Source organism: Aspergillus lentulus (assembly GCF_001445615.1).
Source record: "Aspergillus lentulus DNA, contig: Alt04, strain: IFM 54703, whole genome shotgun sequence".
In the NCBI taxonomy this organism is placed as follows: Eukaryota; Fungi; Ascomycota; class Eurotiomycetes; order Eurotiales; family Aspergillaceae; genus Aspergillus; species Aspergillus lentulus.
In genome coordinates this window covers 3,702,309-3,716,525 of record NW_028322122.1, presented here as the reverse complement: position 1 = coordinate 3,716,525, position 14,217 = coordinate 3,702,309, and the positions used below count along the sequence as shown (strand labels likewise).

The following is a 14,217-nucleotide window of genomic DNA, read 5'->3' as shown; positions in this document are numbered from 1 at the left end:
GAAAATGTTGTAGTAGGAGCAAGAATTGTGGACTAAGCTCGCAGAAAGGTTGAGGATATTTACTCATTCTGTTAGAGGTCTGCAATACATTACTATTTACTTGTACTTACCAACTAAGCGGTACATACCGTAACCCGCTTGCCACTTGTCAAGCGAAGGCCAGGTATGCTTCATGCCAAGTGTTATCTAATTCCACATTTGCGTATTAGTTAGGTAGTTAGATCCTGGATGCTGAGAGGGCCTCAGTTTAGCTAGTTAGCTGGACGGCCACCCAGAGCATAAGGCATCTTTGAAATAAGGCAGCACCGGATGGTTCCAAACCCTCGATACTACCAAAATACGCCTCATAGAACCCTTGCACACCGATGTAGGTTGACCCGAGCTCCTCCTTTAAAACGGCATCTATGTGCTTCCGCTGCTCGAAGGAATTCACGAAGCTACTCGTGGTATGGAGAAATGGTGTTTGGTCGAGGAAGGGGAGACGTTTAGGAGGAGGGGTGGATTCGGCAAGGACGGCAAAGGTTTCGCTGCAGCTCCAAATTTGATGGTCGGACTCTTCTTTAACAACGGTAGTAAGCAGTGGGATTAGCTGATAGGTCTCAAAGTCGTCGGTGCTGATCGCAGAATGAAGTCTTAAGACATCGCTCAATAGGTTCCTGCGACTGTTCACGGACGGTCGCTTTCGCAGATCTGGCAAGCTTCGTAGCACAGAGACTAGGTGCAATGCCAGGTTTTGGATGTCTGTAAAAGGATTAGAAAGCTACAAACCACATAATGTGAACAATTACCTTCACTGTCCAACCGACTCAGGGCATCAGGTGAGGGAGGAAGTTCTAAGCTGTCGCAAGTGCGGGTGTGACAGAATATAATTGAAAGAATTAGGTGTCTAATGACAAGCCAAGACGCCAGCTGTTGGGGACCTTATGCATAAATAAAAATACTCCTCTAGCAAATTCTCTAGCCCTGATTTTATGAAATATAGGTCATCAAGATCGCAACAGGCATCTTTACATCTTTGCCTGTTTTGCGAGCTTCTTCTCTCCTGCTTGATAAATCTTGACCAGTTGTCGCACGGCCAGATCCAGAAGGACGTCCTCTGATCCACCTGGTATGCGAGCTCCGGGAACATCTCGCAGAATCGCTATCACAAGTCAGCATAGAGCCAGAAACCAGGAAGGCGAGAAACCTACCCTCAACCAACTCTCCCTGTCCACTAGCAGTATACCCAGCACCACCAAATAACAAGACCGCACACTGTGCACATTCATTCAGCACCATAGCCGCCTTGGCCTTGGCCAGCGCCGTGATCCCTCCCAGCTGTTGATCGGCTTCCTCTTTGCTGAGATGACACAACTGGTACAAGATCTGCTCCACCCACGCCCACATCGTCTCGAGTTCCGCGCCCGCTTTTGCCAGCCGGTGCCTCACCACGGGTTGATCCATCAGTGTCTTGCCGAACGCCTCGCGCTTCATCGTGTACTGGAAGGCGGAAGCGAGGGCGACACGGGCCTGGCGGGTGACGCCGACCGCGATCGTCAGGCGTTCATGGTTGAAGTTGGTCATGATGATGCGCATGCCGTCGCCTTCGCGGCCGATCAGGTTGCCCACGGGGACTTTGACATCGTCGAGCTCGATGTATGTCGTTCCACCGGTGATCTGGCCAGAGACCTTGAGTCGACGCATGGTGACGCCGGGGTGCCCTTTGAGAGGCACGAGAATGACCGAGAGACCGGCGGCTCCGGGCCCACCTGTGCGGACAGCCATGGTGGTATAATCGGACCAGATTCCGTTTGTAATCCTAGTCCATATTAGAAATGTTTCTCGCTTATGATATATTTTTCGGAGAGATACCATTTCTTTGCCCCATTGATGATGTAGTACTTTCCATCTGGAGTCTTCGTGGCAGTGGTGGTGATATTGGCGACATCGCTTCCGGCTTCTGGCTCCGTGATGGCAATGCAGCCACGTTTCCTTCCTGTGAGGAGATCGGGAAGAAAACGTTCTTGTAGCTCCTTGCTGCCGTACTTGATGATCGGCGGAATGCCAAAAGCGAAACCAGCGCTCAATGAGGCCCCTGGTCCAGCCAAACCCGACCGGGCCAACTGTCACCATAATCAGCTTTCTAGTTTCCGTTGGCTGGTTTCTCGACCAGCATACCTCGTCGCAGTAGATTCCCGTATGTAAATAATCCCATTCCTCGACCTTCACTCCCAGAATATCATGAATTCCCAGTTTCTTCAGCCAGTCCACGGGCAACGGGGCGGGCAGATTCGGCAGCAACATGTTATGCTTGCAGAAATCCTTGAAAACATGTTCCGGCACTGTACCCGCCTTCTCCCACTCCATAGCATGGCTGAGGAGGTTCTCCCATACGAATGCGCGGCAAGCTTTCTGGAATCGACGATGACTGGCGGTGTAGTATGGGGATGGGAGCCCCCGCAAATACGGGGGCTCGGAGAAGGGGATGGGATTGGGAGAGACGTCAGCCATGGTGTGTCGACTTCACAGAGTGTCAAGATCGAGGTGATCCTTGGTTGAATTCAGATAAGATCTCTCGACCGATTATGTGGTTCAGATATAGAATTATCAGTCGGAGATTTTCCCCGCATTTCTCCAACTCAGCCGAGGCCAGCGGTCCGAGGCTTTCGGCCAATCTACCAATCACATGTCTGCATTAGCATTTTGTGCATTTCTTAGCATACCTAGACTATATCTTGAGGTATCTGCCTCTCATGTTTGCTCGCAAACCGTAGCAATTCATCCTGGAGATAGTTTCGTGCCAGGCCAACAGGAGAGCACATATAAGACCACAGTTAGCGAAATAAGTATCACATCTGCGATACTGCTGCTTGCTTCCTCGGACCTTGTTCCCTTGAGGCCGTTGAGTATGACGCTTGGACGACCAACAATCAAACTGACAGATGAAGAGGAAAGTTGAATATTCGAATACAGATTAAGCAAACGCCTGGTTGAAGTGCATCGAGCCTTAAAAGAGCAGGAGTCCGTCCTGTGTGGATCTTGGAGGCAAGACTCGCCGTCCAATGACTCTCACCATTCCTGTGGATGTTTTGGATATCGATCCTCCAGAATGAATGGACCTCTAATACAGGCATTATGTGTGGGAAAGCTGTCTTCTGAGTTAACGGAATTAAGCACTCTTTATCGCCGATTTCCGCATACTCCAACAGCTGGAATACCCCGAAGCCGTTTCCGGGCCGCTTCAGGCGTCTTGCATCCAACAGCATCTTATAATGCTATCCTCATCGACCACATTGCCACCCCTTATTCATAACCATCCATTCAACTTTGTGCAACGCAATGGAGTGGATCGAAAGACCCCTGTCCTGGCTGCTCGCCAACCGCAAGGGCCATGACGCGGGCCTCATCCAGCATACCCCTCCTTTCACAGAGCATCCCGAACCATCGGTCACTGTTCAATGCCCAGATATCGGACCATCCGGCTCGCAGATCCCAGTCAAATACAGCTTTTTTGGAGACAACCTCTTCCCGACCCTCCAATGGTCCGCGCCGCCAGCCATCGCCAGCAACATCCAAGAGTGGCTTCTCGTTGTTGAAGATCCAGATGCACCACTCGCTGAGCCGGTTGTGCATGGTCTGTACTACGGTATCCCAGCTAGCAAGTGCAGTGTATCAAATGAGGACTTTAAGCCCACCGCTGCGGGAAGTCATATCCTCAGGGGCGGGTTCAAGTATGGGGCGAATCGTCGCGGAACGATCTACATCCCTCCGCGGGGAATGCTGGGCCATGGACCGCATCGGTACTTCTTCCAGGTGATTGGGTTGTTGGAGCCGTTGGTTGTGAGTAAGTTGGGTGCTGTGGTTACCAAGGCGGAGATTGTAGGTTTGATTGAGGGAAGAGTTGCGGCATGGGGGCAGTGGATGGGGGTTTGGGAGAGGAAGTAACCATCTTTCTGCGGAATCCAGTATCTCTATATCATCTTAAATGTCTTTCTTGCCAGATATGCACTTACCGCATTGGTGCCCTCCCTTCAGGTAGTACATAGTCTGGTCACTCTAGTGAACCTCAGGCAAAAAGGACATGTGCCGATTAGCCGGTGACTGACTCAGGCAGCAGTCAAGCTTCCACCAAGCCAAGCTTTCCCCACCTCATCTGTCACTCACTATGAATGGCAACGAACACAATTACATGAGAAGAATGGGTGGGTTAGATGTCCTCTATGCGTGCTCTACAAATTAAATGTATTGAAATCATCTGCTACTTGTCAGATCCTGCAAATACCTGCTACTATTCCTTGAGTCCCTTGGTCTTAGCATCAAGGCCAACTCCCGATGCCGGCCCTGAACCGGGCCTCCGAGATGGGGCAGCCCACAGTCTGTGCGGGCCTAGCTTAAATACTTTTCTTTTGTTTCAGGGTCGCAAACTTTCTGGTTTCACAACATCCGAGCATAGGTGACACCAGTCTGTCATAGAAACTGTATTTCCATGTCGGTTGAGAAGCAGCAGCAGCCGCAGCAGCAAGATGCTCAAGAGGCCATCGCCAAAGAGACACAACCCAGTCAAGATGTCTCCCCAAAGGATTTCTCTGTGTTCACCACCAACGAGAAGAGGGCTATTGTCTTGATGGGATCCCTGGCAGGCTTCTTCTCCCCACTCTCCTCCAGTATCTATTTTCCGGCGTTGGACACTATCGCTTCCTCGCTGCGAGTATCCATCACCCAGATCAATCTTACAGTTACAACCTATCTCGTATGTATATCAAATAAGGAGTCTTGAATGAATAACTGACGTGCCTAGCTTCTTCAAGGAGCTTCACCTATGTTGATTGCTGGCTTCTCAGATAAAGTAGGTAGACGGCCGGCATACATCATCTGCTTCACCATCTACATCGCTGCAAACATCGGTCTTTCGCTCCAAAACAGCTATGCAGCGTTGATGGTGCTTCGCTGCATCCAGAGCGCTGGAAGTAGCGGCACTGTTGCTTTATCAAATGGTCTCGTCGGCGACATGATCACCTCCGCCGAACGAGGCTCATACATTGCCTTTGCATCGATCGGGCTCATGCTGGGTCCGTCTCTTTCCCCTATCATCGGCGGTCTGATCAGCCAGTATCTGGACTGGCATTGGATCTTCTGGTTTTTATTAATCCTTAGCTCTGTCTTCTTTGCCATTTTGCTTCTGTTCCTCCCTGAAACGTGTCGTAAAGTCGTCGGTGACGGATCTGTTCCCCCGCCGCCTCTGAACAACAACGTCACCGATATAATCCGACATCGTCGTCGCAAGAGAGCTGGACTCGGGGCAGACCAAGCGGTAATTGCCGAATACCGCAAGAACTACCGCTTCCAGTTTCCCAACCCGCTCCCGACCCTCCTCATCGCGTTCGAGCTCGAAACCGGCTTGATCCTCCTCGCCGCAGGATTGGTATTCTCCGGATTCTACGCAGTGATGACGGGCGCATCCACCTCCTTCCATGAGATCTATGGTTTCAACGATATCCAGTCCGCATTGATGTACATTCCTATCGGCGCAGGGGGAATTGTGGCCTCCTTTGTTACTGGCCCTTTAGTCGACTGGAACTACCGCCGCCATGCCCTCCGTGCGGGCTTCCCCGTTGAGAAACGGAAGCAGAGCGATCTCAGTAATTTCAATATTGAGCGAGCCCGGCTGGAGATTGCCTTGCCGGCTTTTTACATCTGCTGCGTCATGATGATCGCCTACGGGTGGGTGATGAACCATAAGGTTAATCTTGCCGGTCCGGTGATCCTTCTATTCCTCTTCTCGTTAGGTATTAGCTGCGCGTCGCAAGTGTTGAATGCGCTCTTGGTGGATCTGTGGCCGAAACGGTCTGCTGCTGCGACGGCAGCTAATAATCTGTTTCGCTGTGAGTTGGGTGCCGGGGCGTCGGCGGCCATTGCGCCCATGACGAATGCCATGGGACATGGGTGGGCGTATACGACCCTGGCGCTGATATGCGTGTTGTCTACTGGGTGTTTGTGGTGGACGATGTTCTTTGGGATTCGATGTCGGCAGAAGAGGGCGCAAAGGGAGCAGGGGAGACGTCGGAGTTGACTTGCATACTAAGCATGCATATTCTTGTTGTTATATACTTAATTCGAACATACATATACCGCTCAACTGGCGGTCATAATGACACTACTGCTATTACTTTCCGGCCTCAAAGATGATCTTCTGGGATTTCATCTGATTAAAGTCATCGTACCTGCAACTGTTAGCATGGCCAAGAACATAAACGAAAGACTTACGCTGCGATAGCTCCCGACAGCGGTCGAATATCAGCCGTCATGAACCTAGACATGGTCAGCCGTGTCCATCAAAGGCAATTGAATACACACTCCAGTGAATCCTGTTTCTTCACAAGCAGCTCCAACGCATCTTCAAAGATACTCCGAACAGGGCACCTCCCCATCTGAATCTGCAGATTCTTCCCATACGCCTCATTCCCCGTCCAGGGAATCTCCCCATTATGCACACCCACACTCGAGATACGACCCCACGGCCTGAGCAACTCAAACGCCATCCGCAGCGCACTGCTATGCCCAACAACCTCAATAGCCACATCCGCCCCCCGCCCATCCGTCAACTCAAGCACCCTCTCCCGCAGCCCCTGCGCATCTGTCTGGAAATTCCACGCCTCTGCACCCAAGCTCCTGGCTCGCTCCAGCCTATCCGGCACACTGTCCACCGCAATCAAAGCCGCAGGCCGATACTCCAACGCACTGATAAGAGCACACAATCCCACAGGCCCACAGCCAAACAGCACGACCGTACTCCCCCGCACCACCTCCTCATCCCACCCTTGAAACGCATTCCTCGCGGCAAAGTACCCCGTCGGGAAAATATCAGCCATCAGAACCAGCTTCTTCTCGTCCACGGCAGCCGGCGCCGCGACCAGCGTGCCATCCGCTAGCGGGACACGCACATACTCCGCCTGTCCTCCGTCCAGGACCGCCGAGCCAAACAGCTTCCCCTTGGCGCAGCGCGAGGAACACCCCTGGGCGCAGTAGAAACATTCGCCGCAGCTGATTGTGAAGGGGGAGACGACTCGATCGCCCTTTTTAAAGTTGTTGACTGCGGGGCCGGTTTCGACGACTTCGCCGGTGAATTCGTGGCCCATTACGAAGCCTGTGCTGGAGGGTTGGTGGCCGCGGAAGACGTGGAGTTCACTGCATCTCTCTCGTTATTTGCTATGATTTGTGGTAAGGGACGGGGGAGTCCGACCTGCCACATAGTGCTGTGTAGCGAACTTTGATGATTACGTCCGTGGGATCTTGGATCCGCGGGATTGGGCGCGTGTCCAGCGTGACCTCCAATGGGGCTTTGAATATTATTGCTTGCATTTTGGTAGTGGGGTTTGAGTTCGTGGTCAGTGATGGAGGTGCAGATATATCTGCCCTTCAAGTATTTCTATTCAAAGCCTTCCAGGTGGTCGTCCGCATACCCCGCGTCTGCGGACTGGGATACCTCGGCATACAATTGCCGATTGATGTGGCGCCATTTGGAGTTGATGCTGACACAGTTCTAGACCGATCCAACCGTACTCAGTAGTTGGAGAAAATGTCAGTCGGCTGAATGTATAGCCTTGATAAGGTTGTTATTACAGTGCTTTGACTAGATATCCAAGCCGTCCATGCCGTCAGCTGGCAGAATATACTCTATGATCCGGAGAAGTAAGTCGGGAGTGTTTACAAGCGGCATGCCGTGTTTAGTAAGTTTTAGATCGTATATTATTATGAATAGAGCTGTAGTATGAGCTCCACAGCAGAAGTAACATGTCATCAATCATCCTTCGTTAGGCCACATTCTGTTCCACCTTCCCATTCATCGAGCACAAGGTAGTCACTCTGGTTTAGGAACGAGGGCACATTCCCATCGGGGCTATATTGATGCAAATATTAGCATTTAGCATCAGTCAACAACGAAAGCGAATATCAGGGAAGGAACCATACTATATCGCGTAGAACTAAAGTCGAGGCCCCGATGGTTTTGAAAGTCTGGCGCCGACTTTGGTGATTGTTCTTTGCCCGCTACCAGCGTGGCAGCATCGCTGTAGACAGATGACGACTCATCCTTGACAGTCTTCTGGGCTTTCTCTGTCGTCTGGCGTTGCGATTTGGATGATTTGAAGGGGTTTGAGAGGGAGAGAGGCATGATGAAGACGTAAGCAGCTGATCTGTGTTCTTTCGTTGATTGCAGAGATCGATCTATGTCTTCAGACCTTGAATCATGCACATATTTATATTCCAGTCGTCCAGGCATACAGGCATACAGATTGATCATTGCAGGCAGCATTTTTTGCCCTCGGAGTTGAACATTCGGAGTAATGGATCAATCGAACTACATCTTACTAGAGTTCTTATCGAACTCCGACTCCGACCATCAACAAACGACCATACGAACTCCGTCCATCAATGAACTTCAAAAGAGCAATATTACAACAACCTGATAGAGTAGATGATAATTGCAGTCTAGGGCGAAAACTTGGATGAATCAAGTATAGTCCATACATGAAGCAAAGCACCGAATCCATAACCATCAGTCTAGCCAACCAGGGGCAATTCTCGCTCTTGTCGGACTATTCCCGATTCGGGGGCAAACTGGCCTGGGGAACGCCGAACGCCGTCTTACTGATTGTTGTCAATCTACTAACTGAACCACCAGTTGCATCCACAAACCATCCAGAGAACATGGAACGAAAACGTCGCAACGGCCAGCTCCCCTCCTGCGAGCCATGCAGAAAATCGAAACTGGGGTGCGACCATGCGAAGCCGATATGTAACCGCTGCGTCCGCCGGGGTCGAACAGACGAGTGCTATTATCACCCTTCCCCCCTCACGAAACCCCGCCAAAGCAATGCAATAGCACAGAGCCAAAACCAAGACCCGATTGCAAGTGATAGCATCCGCGACTTGTCTGTATCCTCTACAGTCTCTCGATCCTCAGCAGCGCATCATCCTGCTCCCCTCACAGAACCGCGCCAGAGCAAGGCAGCGGCGATTCGAAAACCCAGGCAGAAACTAACCCATGGTCCAAGCCAAAGCCACAGCCGGAACGCAAACGTCAGCGTCAATGCGAGTGTCTCCCCCATTGGCATTCACGCCGTGTCTGTGTCCGTATCCGCATCCGTCTCTGCGTCACCTCTGACAATTGGCGAGTCGCATGCATGGGAGAAGCGGCCATTTGCCAACCCCGGCTTTCTGGGACTAACCAGTTACTCCGACAACGTCACGGGGTATGCTGCTGTCTTGGACCATGCGATGCGGCCGCGAGACAGCGGGAGTTCCGCTTCAGGATCGATCGCAGCGGCGGTTGACTCGAGACAGGTGGAGCTGGGGGCGCAGGTGCTGCTACTCTTGGATCACTTGCCGGTTTTTGAAGAGCTCCTGGAGAAGCGGTTTGCTATCTGGGAAGGATGGATCTTCAGCACCCAGATGTTCCGGTGCTTAATCAAGGACCTTCGAGATCTGTACCGGGATGCTACGGAGGGTTTGCAGGACAAGTACGCATGTGTGCTGGAGCTGTCGAGGTCCTTTTTCCGCAATACAGCTACAGAAATCGAGTTGCGGGCTTCGATGACGCTGTCGGAGTATGTAGCGCTGAGTGCTGCTCGATGGGACACCTATGCGCTTCTCCTCTCTGCGATAGGCTATGCGATCTATCACGTTGCGCATGACGATCCGATCTTCCAGAGCGGAACCCTCCCGGGCAAGGATAGAAAGGGGCTACGGCGGATTGCGCTGGCAGCGAGCGATATTTGTCTACAGTTATGTGATAGATTGGGGACGATCAGCGATAGTCTTTGCTGCGCAATACTTCAGCACTCGGTCTTGGTCCATCATACGTATGGCACAGGCGGTAAGTTTTGTGCTCGGTCCGAGGAAATCCAGAATTCAGACTGATGAAAAGGACAGATTACAGAACCTGGCAGAAACTCGGTGATCTCACCACGATTGTCTTTGCTCTGGGCCTTCATCAGGCGGGGGACGACAGTAACATTCCCTTTTTCCTATCTGAGTTGCGGAAGAGGATCATGATCGGGGCATACGGCATGGACAAAGACCTGGCGCTGTTCCTTGGTAGGCCGCCCCGGATATGCAAACAGTACTGCAATATCCAGTCGCCGCTGGACCTGACCTGGGAAGAGTTGATCGCCGCTCCTACAGTGCGGCAGGCTGCACTGCAGAAACTGGATGCGCAAGGCTGGAATACAGAGAGGAAACTGGGCAGCGGCGCAAGAGGACGTACCATCCACCTTGCCTGCTTGATTCGAGAGGATATACTAGAGTTGTCCATTGGCCAGGGCCGCGACAATGTGGAAGAACATGCTGAGTAAGTGCGTCCGCTTTGCGCTCGTGAGATCAAGCTCCGGTATTGATGATAGCCCGACAGGAGAGTCCTTAAGAGAGCACGCCAATGGCGCTCTGAACTGCCCGCCTTCCTGCAATGGGGCCCTGAGTCGACCAATCCGGAGCTTGCAAGCTTGCATCTGGAGTTTCTGCACCAGGACTTCCTAATCTATTCGACTCTCGTCAAACGAATAGGCAAGGGTCACGATGCATTGATCAACGTCTCTCTGGAGATCATCACTTGTTTACTTGACATGGTATCGATGCAGATGCGAGCCCTCAAGCCTCACATGTTGACGACCCTCGATGTAAGCGTTCTACCTCGTCACTGTTGATCACCGCTGATCGTACACAGCTTTGCTATGTAGGCCTTCCTGCTGCAGGTGCCTTAGCGACCGAACTACTCCGACACTCTCAGCCAAAACTTGAACCAGCGCTGTCTTGTGCACTTTTCCCTCGCTCGGAGGTCATCCAAAAACTAAGCGTATTCATCTCGCACGCAGACACCTTCATCCAGCAACACGAGGGAGATTATGAAATTGCGCTGCAAGGGCAGATGCTCATCAGACAAGTCCTTGATCGGGTACTATCGCCAATGACAGACCAACCGTTTCCAGATCCTCCCATCAACGGAATGACGATAGGAGATGATGTTGATTTCATGGCCTTGCTGGAGAGTTTTGACTGGGAGCAGGAGATCCGTCCCACGTTCAGCTGATGGGAAAGTTTCTAGTGCTCGCTATTGTAGGATTAGAAGGAGATTTACCCCGCATAAAGTGACTTAGTTCGGAAAAAGAGAGAAATAGGCTGCGTCAAGATCGCGTATCATGCTGCCAATACCTTCAAAAATCAAGTCCCGCTTCATGCAGACAATCATAGAATGGGCCCCGTTGCGGAGCTCCTCTATCAAGCGGTTTGCGTCTTGAACTTCGGTCACGGGTTCTGGGTGGTTTAGCAGCGGATAGCAGACCGAAAGGCGTTTTGATGACAGCGCCGCCCGGACCCGGTGCACCAGCATATACAACACGTAGGAGGCCTGCATCGCGGCACATTTGAAAAATGGCAGGGATCCGGTGTATCCTGTGGCATCGGAGCTGATTCTTGGTTCTGTACGCAGAGGCAGGTAAACTGAGAGTGGTAGGCCTGCTAGGGCACGCGAAATTGCAAGGGACGACTTTAAGCAGATGACCGATGACTCGTTCTGGGTAAAGGGAAAGATCGAATCCAGATCCGACTGCGCCGGAAGTGAGGCGGTCTGCGATGGAAAACCATCCAGCTTGAGAAAATCAAGGTCGCAATGCTTCTCCAAAAAGATGGGAATGTCGGAGAAGGCTCTATAGCGATGGAGCTTGACTCGGGCACTGGCACATCAATACAATCAGTTTCCAATCTTTGATAGATTCGACCAAGGCACCCACGTATGTGTCATGGCACAAGCAGTCTTCCACAGGCTCAAAGCGGCTAGGTTTTCGGCTCGATCGTTTTCCGCTGCTTCCGACTCCAGGTCACAGTCCGCCGCCAATGATAGTATGTGCCTGTCAAGACGACAAGCCTGTTCACGGAGATCTAGTGCCGGTGAACCGTTTTGGCTTTTCGCAGTTACTGGGCGCATCACAGCGCAGACGGAGACGATGGCGTCCTGCGCTTTCAGTAAGAGCGACCAAGGCTAGCGAGCGTTAGCCATATACAGATTAAACACATGGGTCCGGCATGTGAAATGTTCGAAACGAAGTTTACTACCTCTGAGGCTTTACAGTGAATATCAAAGCTAGGATATGGAGTGGTTATTCTCGGATCACTGATGTTGATGATGGGCGACTACTGAAAATCGTCAGTGCTTCAGATGCCTGTAGGATGTTCAAGTTGATCTTTCAGCCTACCGAGTCATTGATGGCCGACGAATGGTACATGACGATGACCTATTTGATCATTAGCCCGCATTGTTAATTTTCAACTCAGGGAACACAAACCGCAGTCCACCATGCTCGACGCTGTGCTTCTATTGCGTTCTCGTCAAGCTGGTGAAGCGAATAATCCATAGCTGTGGTAATGGCTTGATTAGCGCGCATCCGCATACGTGATTTATTACCACATTGACACAAGTCATATACACTGAGGACAATCAGGGCCAGAATCGGGTGCAACTGGGTCGGTAATTGCGGATGGAAAGTTCGGCCTTCTACCAAACCATCGGAGCTTGACCAGCCGCCTGCAAAGTCCTCTATCTCCTTCTCTGCCGTACGGAGAGCAGCTTGCGCAAAGAGCTGAGCGTAGGACCGTCGTAGCCACACACTGCAGGGTTCGGATTGATTCCGATCATGCGGAGGTGGTATCAAGATCAGAATGGCAGATAGTGCTAGACTCAGCGAGGACGTCGGCTGGTAGGGCAGACAGGATAGCTCCACTGTGCCGGCCAGGCCATGCGAGGGCTGGAAGACATGTGGATTTTCCTGAGGCAGAGACGACGTCGGAGGAGGGGGCAGTAGAGGTAGACACGGATGGACAAAATGGTAATAGGCATTTTGTCTGCAAAACATCCAACATCCACAGTTAGTAATTACAAGGAATCACAAGCTGCATTGGCCAGCGATGTCGTTTCCGCCACATACATTTCTTCTTCGGAAGTATACACCCGCAGAACCGGCCCTTGGAGATCACCTTGTGACTCCGTATGTGGAGGGGACCAAACGCCTTTCAGGGCTCTGCCTGAATCGTGGTTCCTGCCAAGCGAAGAAAAAGGAGTCGCTGAACCCCAGAGATTCGAGTCCACCGGCGTCAGAGTGGACTCATCTGTCAGTGAAGGGGTAGACTGCGGAGCATCGATTATTGCTGCGGCCTGTGATGGCGGTAGCGGAGTTGACTCGACAGCCTGTCGATGACCTCGACGAGGCCCGCCCCTTCTACTGGGTCTGTAGGTGCAAATGCGATCTCTTAATGTGCACTTTGCAACACGTCTGGCATTAGCGGATTGAATTTACGTTTCAAGAGTATGGTACATGGCCTACGGGTCGGCACGGGTTTTGGCCATCACAGCGTGTTTTCGAAGTGCGACTGGGAGGAACGTCAGCTACTGTTCAAAAATAACAGGGATTATACGTACCAAGCTAGACAGGCAGCTTTCACAGGGCGATTGATTCGATCATTCATCTTTGCATATGAGGAGTCACGGGCCGATCATTGACTCCAAAGTCCCAATATCGCCGACCATTTCGGGGAAGATGTCTATCACGTGATACTTGCTTATAAATCGCATTCGCGGCTGCTCTCTACGATGATAATTTACCTTAGTACACCCTCGGTCATCGAATAAAAACTCCTGGGGTCGTAATAACAAAGATAGATGCATAATCAAACATACCAATAATTTCTGCATCTTGATTCCGAGGATTCCGAGCAGCTGGAAGTTCCCATTCCAAGACGGCGCACCAATTTAGGGTCGCCGAAATGTCTTACTGCCTGCCTTGGCGAGGTGCTGCTCCGTCGATATGGTTGTCGAGTTTCAGATATCTGCAACTTGACGAGGAAGGCATATATTCTTGATGTAGTCTTTGTTGAATATCTGCTGCACTATCATTTCTCTTAACTAGAAATGGTTGTCTTGGCACCTTTTAGCTCAGTGATTTGAGTGCACTCAACCGCCCTTGATATGATGATTCGGTCTTTGGCTCCGTGATTGACAGTATCTTTTCGGGGAAATATCCATTAATGGCCTAGGGTGGTGAACAATCATTGCTCCAGCTCAAATGTTACCTATGCCACTCTTCCCTTATCAAGTCAAAGTTCTTACTATCGCCAAATGACAAGTCAGATGTCCACAATTCGGCGTCTGTTGTGTCAGAGATTACCCCGCTTATACGACCAAGACCCAAGAGC

General features: G+C 51.4%; 7 protein-coding genes across 7 annotated transcripts; 3 read left to right on the top strand and 4 right to left on the bottom strand.

Moving 5' to 3' along the window:
• Nucleotides 1-247: 247 nt before the first annotated feature.
• On the bottom strand, nt 248-2,490 carry ALT_2485 (acyl-CoA dehydrogenase family protein; the record flags this gene model as incomplete). Its single annotated transcript, XM_033564407.2, has 6 exons — nt 248-741; nt 789-838; nt 1,012-1,141; nt 1,191-1,798; nt 1,852-2,102; nt 2,158-2,490. 6 exons carry the CDS (start codon nt 2,488-2,490, stop codon nt 248-250), a joined length of 1,866 nt encoding a protein of 621 aa, XP_033420298.2.
• An 828-nt stretch (nt 2,491-3,318) lies between these two features.
• Nucleotides 3,319-3,924, top strand: ALT_2484 (YbhB/YbcL family Raf kinase inhibitor-like protein; the record flags this gene model as incomplete). Its single annotated transcript, XM_033564408.2, has 1 exon — nt 3,319-3,924. The coding sequence occupies one exon, from the start codon at nt 3,319-3,321 to the stop codon at nt 3,922-3,924; it is 606 nt and encodes a 201-aa protein (XP_033420299.2).
• Nucleotides 3,925-4,465: 541 nt separating this feature from the next.
• Nucleotides 4,466-6,049, top strand: ALT_2483 (MFS transporter; the record flags this gene model as incomplete). The annotated part of the gene is made up of 2 exons (XM_033564409.2): nt 4,466-4,729; nt 4,778-6,049. The coding sequence occupies 2 exons, from the start codon at nt 4,466-4,468 to the stop codon at nt 6,047-6,049; spliced, it is 1,536 nt and encodes a 511-aa protein (XP_033420300.2).
• A 93-nt stretch (nt 6,050-6,142) lies between these two features.
• ALT_2482 (S-(hydroxymethyl)glutathione dehydrogenase) lies at nt 6,143-7,115 on the bottom strand (the record flags this gene model as incomplete). The annotated part of the gene is made up of 3 exons (XM_033564410.2): nt 6,143-6,200; nt 6,244-6,288; nt 6,334-7,115. The coding sequence occupies 3 exons, from the start codon at nt 7,113-7,115 to the stop codon at nt 6,143-6,145; spliced, it is 885 nt and encodes a 294-aa protein (XP_033420301.2).
• A 791-nt stretch (nt 7,116-7,906) lies between these two features.
• ALT_2481 (uncharacterized protein) lies at nt 7,907-8,149 on the bottom strand (the record flags this gene model as incomplete). The annotated part of the gene is made up of 1 exon (XM_033564411.2): nt 7,907-8,149. One exon carries the CDS (start codon nt 8,147-8,149, stop codon nt 7,907-7,909), a length of 243 nt encoding a protein of 80 aa, XP_033420302.2.
• A 356-nt stretch (nt 8,150-8,505) lies between these two features.
• Nucleotides 8,506-11,062, top strand: ALT_2480 (uncharacterized protein; the record flags this gene model as incomplete). The annotated part of the gene is made up of 4 exons (XM_033564412.2): nt 8,506-9,853; nt 9,910-10,327; nt 10,388-10,652; nt 10,700-11,062. The coding sequence occupies 4 exons, from the start codon at nt 8,506-8,508 to the stop codon at nt 11,060-11,062; spliced, it is 2,394 nt and encodes a 797-aa protein (XP_033420303.2).
• Nucleotides 11,063-11,125: 63 nt separating this feature from the next.
• On the bottom strand, nt 11,126-13,372 carry ALT_2479 (fungal specific transcription factor domain-containing protein; the record flags this gene model as incomplete). The annotated part of the gene is made up of 7 exons (XM_089599352.1): nt 11,126-11,705; nt 11,763-12,010; nt 12,085-12,162; nt 12,225-12,263; nt 12,315-12,870; nt 12,954-13,298; nt 13,350-13,372. The coding sequence occupies 7 exons, from the start codon at nt 13,370-13,372 to the stop codon at nt 11,126-11,128; spliced, it is 1,869 nt and encodes a 622-aa protein (XP_089456498.1).
• Between the last annotated feature and the right edge of the window lie 845 nt (nt 13,373-14,217).